At 45.9% G+C, this 11,176-nt stretch overlaps 2 protein-coding genes across 2 annotated transcripts; both read left to right on the forward strand.

Moving 5' to 3' along the window:
* Positions 1–684: 684 nt before the first annotated feature.
* Positions 685–3,936, forward strand: LOC135499944 (uncharacterized). The gene has a single exon (XM_064791014.1). The coding sequence runs from the start codon at positions 685–687 to the stop codon at positions 3,934–3,936; it is 3,252 nt and encodes a 1,083-aa protein (XP_064647084.1).
* Positions 3,937–4,289: 353 nt separating this feature from the next.
* LOC135499945 (uncharacterized) lies at positions 4,290–6,389 on the forward strand. The gene has a single exon (XM_064791015.1). It carries the CDS (start codon positions 4,290–4,292, stop codon positions 6,387–6,389), a length of 2,100 nt encoding a protein of 699 aa, XP_064647085.1.
* The last annotated feature ends 4,787 nt before the right edge of the window (positions 6,390–11,176 follow it).

Consider the following 11,176-nt stretch of genomic DNA (forward strand, 5'->3'; position numbering starts at 1 on the left):
TGTGCTAACAGTTTTCCTAATCCTTGGCCGGGGTTGTGGTCTAGGTTTGTAAAGAGGTTTGATTGGAATTAGCATTCTCTTAGCATATATGCACGAGTTACAATTTTCTCAGGTGCTGGCAAGCTGAAGAAAACATCATGAGTGACTGCATCATGCCATGATTCAAGTTCATTCACTTTCTCACTCCGAGCAGAGAATGCTATTCAAATGACGTGGCAGGTCTGAGCCAAGCAGTTGGCAAAAAGTGGGTCTAGATGGTTAAAAGTTTAACCTGTGTGCTTAAAGAAGAGACGTGAAACCGGAGAGGTTGAACCAGCTGGACAGTAAAGGAAATAAGTATATGGAGGGAAATAGTATTTAATGATTGTAAGTGCGCCTTAGCGCAGTTTTGTAATCTTCAAAAAGTGACGCTGAACTGCGGATACGGAAACTGGGTCGTTTTCCCGCGCTGCCTTCGCGCATGCGCCTAACCTTCGAATTTTCGTCATTTTGATATTTTTGTAGTATTGTTGTGGACAACGAAACACATCTATGCAAAGTACAATAGTTCAGGCACTCATAGAGATTTCACGGACGACACAGAAATTCGTATTAAAGTAAATCATCCCGTCGAGTCCTATGAGTTGTTTGTTGATAGTTTCGCTGCCCGCACCCACAGTGAAATCTCTATGATCAAGAATCGAGATGGATGGAGACAGCCACGCTGATGAGATGTCGAAGCTAAGTAGAGAGGAGAGCGAGGCCAGATTCGAGATAGTGGAGTTGCAGATAGAATTGGAGCACATGGTGAGAAGCAACCAAATAGAAACACAGATGAGAGAAATGACTTTCGAACTTGAAAAGCTCAGACTAGAACGGGAAATCAAGCGTAAGGAAGTTCGGAGACTCGCGGAACAACCAGTAGACTCAGATGAAACGTTAATAACCAACTTGCAGCTCCTTGCTAACGTAGCAGTGGCCAGTACCACCGCCAAGACAACTCCCACGGATGAGGATGCTGACACAACTAGTACTAGCAGACCCCCACCGGAGGTATCGGCACAGCAGAACTTGGACCCACAAGCACCTGTCTTCAAACCAACAGTTGAGAACAGCCACCCGCCTGGGATACCGTTTCCCCAGGTACCGCCTACAATGAACCCGCCCTTTTCGGAAGATCAGTTTGGGGAACTCATTAAGATGTTTGCAGGCCAGATAACGATCGGACGGCTTCCACCACCCGAGCCCACAGTCTTCAGCGGTGATCCCCTCATGTACCCAGCATGGAAAGCGGCATTTCATACACTAATAGAAGGTCGAGGGATACCTAAGAGGGAACAGATACACTACCTACGGAGATATTTGTCGGGCCCCGCCAAAGAGGCCATTGAAGGTTACCTGTACATGGATACTGAGGAGGCATACATTAGAGCAAAGGAGGTTTTGGAAAAACGGTTTGGTGAGCCATTTGTCGTTGCTGATGCGTTCCGTAAGAAGTTGGAGTCATGGCCCAAGGTTGGAAATCGTGATGGGACGGGATTGAGGAAACTCAGTGATTTCCTACAGCAATGTAATACAGCAATGAGTTCCATTGGTTATCTCAGCATTTTGGACGATTGTCGTGAAAACCGTAAAATACTGGCCAAGTTACCAGATTGGTTAGTATCGAGATGGGGGAGAAAAGTGTCAGACTATAAGCTCGTAACTGAACAGTTTCCACCCTTTCGTGTGTTCGCTGATTTTATGTCTCGTGAAGCCGACATTTCTTGTGATCCTATCACGTCGCTACAGTCTCTTCACTCTGGTGCCACTGGTAACGCCAGGACAGGGGACAAGCCTACAACAGGGTCGTCGCATGGGCATGAAAAGAGAAGCCATGAAAAGATGTCTTCCCTTGCTACTGAGACAACTGAACCCATGAACAGCCATCGAAAATCCACTATGACAGGTTCCTTTGTTGATAAGAAGAAATGCGTTTGCTGTGAAGAGGTCCATATGCTTGATGATTGTCCGGTGTTCTTGGCGAAGACACTGGAGGACCGTAAGCAATTTGTCAAGGCAAACCGTCTTTGTTTTTCCTGTATGAAAAAGGCACACCAAGCTAAGGACTGCAAGAGACGCTCCAAATGTAAAAAGTGTGAGAGAACTCACCCTACTGCACTACATGATGAGACACGCTTTATCCAGGTCAACAGTATGGTAAAAGACAGTGGATTGAAGGAAGATAAGACAGAAAGGGCCAGCGTCAAACATAGCGGAATCAACCATGTTGGCGGTTGTGACAGTGCATCGGTCAGTAAGAGCTCCATGATAGTACCGGTCTGGGTGTCTCACGAGGACCGGCCTGAGTATGAGATACTATCGTACGCCATGTTGGATACTCAATCCGATACCACGTTTGTATTAGAGAACACTCGGAAAACGCTTGGCTTGGTTGGGACAAAGTCACATCTGAGTTTGTCGACCATGTCTAGAGAAAACGAAATCATAGAAACTGTTAAAGTCAAAGGATTGGTCGTCAGAGGGATGAACAGTGACTTGAAAATAAATCTGCCTCCATCCTTCAGTCGTGATGTGATGCCGATGAACCGGGAACACATTCCCACCCCTGAGATTGCGAATGTGTGGCCCCACCTGACTAGGATTGCATCTGAATTGCCACCACTCCAGGATTGCAACGTCGCGCTGCTGATCGGGTACAACTGCCCCCAGGCCTTGGCCCCAAGAGAAGTTATAGCCCTCTCCGCTAATGCACCCTATGCCCAGAGAACGGATTTGGGATGGGGTATAGTAGGAACCGTAGATCCGAATCAAATCGACATGACGGGTGACAACATAGGTGTGAGCCATAGAATTGTTACGTATGGTGACAAAACCAGCGCTGAACATTGCCAAGAACAAAGAACACTAGTCATGCCAAACCGTATTAAAGAAATCATCACCATCCTCGAGTCTGATTTCAAGGACGCTGATGTCAAGGACAGTTGCGGACCACAGTCTTATGAAGACAAAAAGTTCATGGGCATACTTGATGCTGGCATAGTGCAGCGTGCCGATGGTCACTACGAGATGCCACTGCCTTTTAAGGGAAACCGACCAGAGCTACCAGAGAGTCGGGGAAAGGCGCTTAGGAGACTAAATCAGCTGAAGTTGAAGCTCAACCGGGAACCGGCTTACAGGGATAAGTATGTAGCGTTCATGCAAAGGATGATCGATAAGGGTGATGCCGAGCTTGTACCATTGGATGCTCAGTCATCAAAAGAGCACTCCTCACAGCATTGGTACGTGCCACATTTTGGAGTCGTGAATGCCAAGAAACCCGACAAAGTCAGAGTCGTCTTCGATTGCCAAGCAGAATGTGCCGGACACTCGATAAATAAACATCTGCTGCAGGGACCAGACCTGACCAACTCCCTACTAGGCGTCCTTTGCCGCTTCCGCCAAGAGACCGTAGCAATCACATGTGACGTGGAACAAATGTTCCATCAGTTTAAGGTAGCTGAGGAGGATAGAGACTATCTTCGATTTTTATGGTGGTCCGATGGTAAACTCGATGAGCAGCCCAAGGAGTACCGAATGACTGTGCACCTTTTTGGAGGCACATCATCCCCATCATGCTGCAACTTTGGATTTAAGCGACTGGCAGATGACTATGAAGCTGAGTATGGACACCAGGCTGCTGATTTCATCAGAGATAATTTCTACGTTGATGATGGCCTAACATCGCTACCAAGCGATGGAGAGGTCATACACTTGCTTGAAAACACTCAGAAACTGTGTAAAGAGGGAGGACTGCACCTTCACAAGATCAATTCTAACTCAGACGCTGTGATCCAGAGTGTAGCAGAAAAGGATAGAGCCGCTAAGAATAGTACGCGCCTACTAACTGAGAGCAATAATGTCACTACTCATGAGCCTACACTGGATCGGGCCCTGGGGATATATACTGGTGTGTAACATCCGACACGTTTCAGTTCAAGATCGTCCTGCGAGACCGCCCCAACACCCGACGTGGTATTCTGTCAACTATTGGGACCATCTATGACCCAATGGGCTTAATTGGGCCTGTGCTTCTGATCGGCCGGCAGATATTGCAAGAACTCTGTGCTCTTGACCTAGATTGGGACAGTCAACCACCTGAAGACATACTACTGAGATGGGAACGCTGGAGAGATGATTTGTTTACCTTGGATCAGCTGAAAATCCCTCGTTGTTTGAAACCAGCAGATTTTGGTGAAGTCACATCCATAGGTCTTCACCATTTCTCAGATGCTTCGCAGCTTGCTTACGGACAATGTTCCTATGTAAGAATGGTAAATCAAGAAGGAAGAGTTCACTGCAGTCTTGTCCTGGGAAAGGCTAGAGTAGCTCCTTTACGCCCAATCACCATACCACGACTCGAACTCACAGCTGCGGTGCTATCTGCGAATATGAGTGCTGTTGTCAGGAGAGAGCTGACTTACAAGATAGACTCTGAGACTTTCTGGACTGATAGTACTGTAGTCCTAGGGTATATACAGAACGATGCAAAACGCTTCCACGTCTATGTCGCGAATAGAATCCAACAGATTCGGGACAAGAGCAAGTCGAACCAGTGGAGACACGTTAAAGGCGAGAATAACCCAGCAGATGAAGGTTCCAGGGGAGTAACTGCGACGAGATTTGTACAGCCTGAGATGACAAAATGGTTGACCGGACCTGCCTTCCTTTGGGAGACCAAACTGCCAGACGCATCTGACATTGAGAGTGCACTATCACCCAAGGACCCTGAGGTGAAAAGTGTTGCCCTGGTCACCAAAGTCACCAAAACAGAACCAGGCCTCATACCAGATCGCCTGACACGTTTCTCTTCCTGGAGCAAAGCTAAGACTTCGATTGCCACCTGTCTTCAGTATAAACGCCGTTTGAGGGACAAAGCCAATGGAGCACAGCTGAAACCCAAGACACTTGACACATCCGATCTAAAAGAGGCTGAGACGGAGATCGTGAAAAGGATACAAGCCCTGGCTTTCGGAGAAGAGATTGAGACATTGAAGCAGTTGAGACGTACAAAGGACAATGTCACAACCAAGAAAAATGCCATCGATAGGAAGCCAGTCTTGAAGGACAACTCGAGATTGCGTAAGCTGGACCCCTGCCTGGATGGAGATGACGTACTACGAGTGGGTGGACGGATTAGGAGGGCTGACTTCCCGAATGAGGTAAAACATCCTGCGGTCTTGCCTAGAGACAATCATGTAACAACCCTGGTCATACGGCACTTCCATGAGGCCCAGGGACACACAGGACGTGGGATGACGGTAAATGCTATCAGGTTGGCTGGGTTTTGGATTCTCGGATGTCGACGTGCTGTGGCAAGCTATATACATACCTGCGTCGGTTGCAGAAAATTACGACGTGCGTTGCAAGGGCAGAAGATGGCGGACCTCCCAACCGATCGACTAGAACCAGCGCCCCCCTTTACTCATTGCGGTGTAGATGTTTTCGGGCCTTGGACCATCAAAGAGGGCAGAAAGGAGATTAAGCGATGGGGAGTACTGTACACCTGTCTTGGAATGAGGGCAATACACGTTGAGACGCTTAATTCCATGTCCACAGACTCCTTTATCAACTCGTTGAGACGCTTGATAGCTGTCCGCGGCGCTGTACAACTTATTAGGTGTGATAACGGTACCAACTTCGTAGGAGCGAAAAACGAATTAGAGCAGGCCTGGTCAAAAATGGATTTTGACCAAATACGGAAATACTTGCTGAAAGAAGAATGTGATCTTGATTTCCGGATGAATGTTCCCCGGGCTAGCCATCACGGAGGAGTCTGGGAACGCCAGATACGCTCAGTACGCAACGTTTTGGCAGGGATGCTGTTACATGAAGGAACACAGCTGGATGATGAGTCACTACGCACTCTATTGTATGAGGTGATGGCCATCGTCAATGGGCGCCCTCTCACTACAGACAATCTTTACGATCCTACCTCACTGCAGCCGTTAGTACCAAATCAGTTATTGACCATGAAATCTCGGGTGATCATTCCACCACCAGGCACCTTTCCACGAGAGGACCTACTTCTAAAGAAAAGGTGGCGCCGCGTGCAACATCTTGCAAATCGCTTCTGGTGCCAGTGGCGAAAGGAGTATGTCAATAACCTGCAAGAACGGCCAAAATGGAATCAGGACGTGCGCAATCTCAAAGTCGGTGACATCGTCATCATGAAAGATGATGAGCTACCTCGCAATCTCTGGAGGCTATGTAGAGTAGCAGCTGTCGTGGTGGACGAGGACGGTCATGTCCGTAAAGTCCGTCTTGCTGTAGGAGATCGCGCTCTGGACAAAAATGGAAAACGTATTCAAGCCACCACTTATTTTGAAAGACCTGTACAGAAGGTTGTGCTGATTTGTGAAGGAGACTAGGAGCAGTAGGACATGTACTTGCATAAAGAGCTGCACTAACGATTTCTAGTCATAGTTGTGACGAGGAGCCACAGAGGAGTACGTATAGGATCATACGTTTCATGAGGAGCCATTAAAATCGGATAGCATACGACGGTTCCAAGCGCTTATGTGTGTGAAAATCGAGTCATGTTGGCTCTTTCATAAGGGTGAAGTACTGGCGACCTCTCCCCTTCATTACAAGTGAAATATGTTGATTTTGTTTCAAGCTATCATAGTATAACCACAGACCAATGTTCTTCAGGGAGACAGAGTATCGTTAATAATGACTGGAAATCGTCCTGGGCTGGACGTTGTGCAATTTCATGGACTTAATGTCATTCCCTAGAGGAGAGAACATCGGGACTTTGATTTAATGAGGGACCGTGTTTCAAGGCTTGAGTTGTTGAGGAGCAAATTCGCTCGTATCATTTTCTCAAGTAATTATTTGGTCATTTGTTTTGTTGTTTACAGTTGGAATCCTTTAGTATTCCGGGTTTTTTGTAACCGTTCTAAGCAGTTTCATGGAATTTGCCGAAGTTCAGTTCAAGCCTTTGATACATTAAGTTGTGTTTTTATATGTGATGTATGTTAGGAAAATCACCCTAGGTAATTTTGAGGAGCCATGTAAGTGCGCCTTAGCGCAGTTTTGTAATCTTCAAAAAGTGACGCTGAACTGCGGATACGGAAACTGGGTCGTTTTCCCGCGCTGCCTTCGCGCATGCGCCTAACCTTCGAATTTTCGTCATTTTGATATTTTTGTAGTATTGTTGTGGACAACGAAACACATCTATGCAAAGTACAATAGTTCAGGCACTCATAGAGATTTCACGGACGACACAGAAATTCGTATTAAAGTAAATCATCCCGTCGAGTCCTATGAGTTGTTTGTTGATAGTTTCGCTGCCCGCACCCACAATGATCTCTTCATTCAGTTGCGGTCATGCAGGCGCAGTGGACACCAAATTGCCACGTCAACATCATTTGTTATTATTTCCTTGGTGTCCACTGTCTGGGAACACCCGAGGGTGCTCTGGCTTCGGCACTGCACATTTGTAGTGCCTGTGATGAGGAAGTCTCACACTCTCCCATCTTCGTAAGTGGTCGATTTTTGTCGCAACCATTTGGGGCTAGGGCCCCGCACTCACTTCAGAGTGCATTATTAATGGGCTTCAGATCCGTGAAGCTTTCATCAGTGCACCCAGCCCCTGTGGAGTTCATGTTCCCAAGGTAAATATACGTACATTGCTACGTCATTTAAATACTATTTCCCTCCGTATACTTATTTCCTTTACAGTCCAGCTGTTTCAACCTCTCCGGTTTCTCGTATTTTCTTTAGGCTCACAGGTTAAACTTTTAACCATCTAGACCCACATTTTGCCAACTGCTTGGCTCAGACCGCCCTTCAGCGGGCCATACTGCCTGGATGGACTGACCAAGATCTACTCTAGGTCAATCAAGGGGAGAAATTGACTCCTTGCGGTCCCGCTATCAGGATACCTCTGTATATCCAACCGTATTTCTTTGTCGCCACACGCATCTGATGAGTCTCTCCTGACGAAACCGCATTTCCTGTACCTTCATGACTCAGGCACACATGGTTGCTTCATACCATCAGTGCACGGTGCCCAGTAGCCAAAATCCTTCATTTTGGTCCTCTCTTGTTGCCATGAGCAACAGAGCATGCAGGATCAGGTCCAACCCCTAACCGTAGTTCCTAAAATCATTGATTTCTCGGTCCTTACAGTATGTCAGCGTTGATTCAGCAGTTGTTTTGGCAAAGACATGTTTTGTTGGAGTTTCTGAAACCTAGAGCGCTACTCAATAGGCGACTAACAAGAAACTACGCATTAATACTGTTGTTGCCGACGTATGTGTACACTGAACTTGGGATGTGCGTCGGCTCCGTGTTGAAATGCCGTCCAGTGCCAGTTGGTGCGTTTTTCGCTGATTTGTGCAAAATTTGGGGTTTTTCGTGATTGTCCGGCCAAATTGGCAATATTGCCATTTGGGATGGTGAACAGAGCCAACACCCTAAAACAACCCGCGCCACGGGTATTATGCTAGTATTCATAATGGTAGAAGATGGTGGTATAAGAGGGCCGGCGAATCAAGCAACTGGAAGAAGAGGGAGCGTGCTCTGAAAATTCCTGGACAGGTGTGTTCCAAAATTTCATGAGTGGTCAATTTAAAAAAGTTTACATCAATTAGGAGCCGTGCGTCTGGTGCACCCGCTTGGATCCGCGCCTGGTAAACGTACATCAATGATTAACAACAAGTAGTTTTTCAAAAAAACACGTAAAAAAAGTTTCGCCGGGGTTCGAACCCGTGACCATCCAATCCATAGTGCAACCGTCTAACCCCCGAGGCCATCAAGGCTTTAATGAAAGAGTGGGATTTTTGTTGTTCAGGTTGTCGCAATGTTGAAAAAGCGCCATGATTGTGACGAGGTCACGCCTGCAGAAGGGTAATTGGGTACAAATAGTTCCAAGCTAATCGTATAATTCAATATTGCCAAGGATTTTTCTTGATATATCGTATTTATATAGATCGGTGATATAATAGATAATGTTCGTAGTTGATTTTAATGTTTGAATGACTTTCTCAAAAATGTTTTTAGAAGCGAGGTCAACAGCGTCAAAAGAAATAGTCTTTGGCGCCAACGATGTCAGCAATGGCGAATTTGAATTAAGGTCTCATTAGGGAGGATTTTTTTGTATTCAAACCCCTAACCGTAGTTCCTAAAATCATTGATTTCTCGGTCCTCGCAGTATGTCAGTGTTGATTCAGCAGTTGTTTTGGCAAAGACATGTTTTTTTTTGAGTTTCTGAAACCAAGGGCGCTACTCAATAGGCAGTTAACAAGAAACTACGCATTTACTGTTGTTGCCGACGTATGTGTACACTGAACTTGGGATGTGCGTCGGCCTCGTGTTGAAATGCCGTCCAGTGCCAGTTGGTGCGTTTTTCGCTGATTTGTGCAAAATTCAACATATCTCAAAAGTTCAATGGTTGACCCTCATTTTTTTTTTGATCTTTGTGTAGCGTAACCAACTGTCTTTCATGGGAGAATGCTCATTGTAAGAATTATTCAGGAAGAAATGTATAATATTTGGGGGTTTTCGTGATTGTCTGGCCCAATTGGCAATATTGCCATCTGGGATGGTGAACAGAGCTAGGAGCAAATGCGACGCTTATGATTTATTTAAAGAAATAAAATGCCCGATTTAACATCCTGCAGAATCAGGGGAATCGGGCGTTTCCAGTGATATACGACACAAATGGGTTGTCCTCATGCATTCACTTTGGAAACGCATTTTAAAATAGATGTTACGTCCTGTTAATGGGGCACGTCATCATCGCGTACATTTGGGAAAAACTCCCTAACGAGACCTCAGGCTACGATGTCACTGATGACGTCACAAGGATGCCATGACGTCATCATGATGTCATGACGTCGGGTCAACAATCACAGCTGTCAGACAGTCCCTGAGGTCTCACTAGCCAGTGCAATGGCCGGGCCTACCTGGCTCCACAAATGGCGCGACGTCATTTCATGCATACCCCTGTTCAAGTGGCTGTCGACCTTGCAGTATATCACTCTCACACATAAACCTATACATTTCTGAATAGCTTGTCGCTTCTAGAATACATCTGGCCAGCTTTTATTGTTATCAAGTAATTCAGTCATGAGAACATGGGGGCAGCACAATACATGAGACACCCTGTACATCGATGAAAATTTTGAAAATTTCACCTTGCCGCCTTATAACTTGACGATTAACATGGATGGTGAAATAATATTTTTATAAACTTCTACTTATCACCTTGAGAAAGCAAAATAATAACAATTTTAAATTTTGATACCAAAATAGGGTGTCGTTGCGGCTTTTCTTTGAGCATTTTGACCGCGAAGTCTCACCTTGAGAACATGTGCACTCTGACAGGAACCAGTTCATGTCAACATCCGATTGAGCTATACATAGCATGCGAGGCCTGGTCACTGCGGACGTGCACAGAAGAAGCTGATATTTTCCTCAAATAATCGTCAGAGCTACCTCTTCACAAAATACCCAGGACACCGACATTTGAACATGCAGCAATAGCGATATGATAGGCTCATCTGTATCCATGGTAATCGCCTGAGATTGAAGAACTTTTTTTTAAGGGGGACCAATGTTGACCTGATCACCACTGGCTAGTGAGACCTGAATGATCTCTTCATTCAGTTGCGGTCATGCAGGCGCAGTGGACACCAAATTGCCACGTCAACACTTCGAGCAGAGAATGCTATGGGCAGAATTCAATATAATCGAATTCTTTATCATCATCAATGGGAGCTCTGGACACGAAATCAGACAGAACAAGATCTGAACCTTTGATGTGAGCCAATTGGAGACTAGTCTTTTACTTCTTATGCTTTATCAAGTGTAGCTCATTTTTGTAAAAGTCTCCCCTGCTTAGACATGGAGTGGGCCAACCCAGATGCACTAATGTGTGACATGCGAACGGTCTAAGGTCTCGTTAGGGAGTTTTTCCCAAATGAACGCAATGATGACGTGCCCCATTAACAGGACGTAACATCTATTTTAAAACGCGTTTCCAAAGTGAATGAATGAGGACAACCCATTTGTGTCGTATATCACTGGAAACGCCCGATTCCCCTGATTCTGCAGGATGTTAAATCGGGCATTTTATTTCTTTAAATAAATCATAAGCGTCGCATTTGCTCCTAGCTCTGTTCACCATCCCAGATGGCAATATTGCCAA

This window comes from Lineus longissimus, chromosome 15 (genome assembly GCF_910592395.1).
Source record: "Lineus longissimus chromosome 15, tnLinLong1.2, whole genome shotgun sequence".
Taxonomy (NCBI): Eukaryota; Metazoa; Nemertea; class Pilidiophora; order Heteronemertea; family Lineidae; genus Lineus; species Lineus longissimus.

Bases quoted from the DNA above. Each gene is read 5' to 3' on its own strand.
- LOC135499944 (XM_064791014.1), top strand. From the start codon at position 685: ATGGATGGAGACAGCCACGCTGATGAGATGTCGAAGCTAAGTAGAGAG.
- LOC135499945 (XM_064791015.1), top strand. From the start codon at position 4,290: ATGGTAAATCAAGAAGGAAGAGTTCACTGCAGTCTTGTCCTGGGAAAG.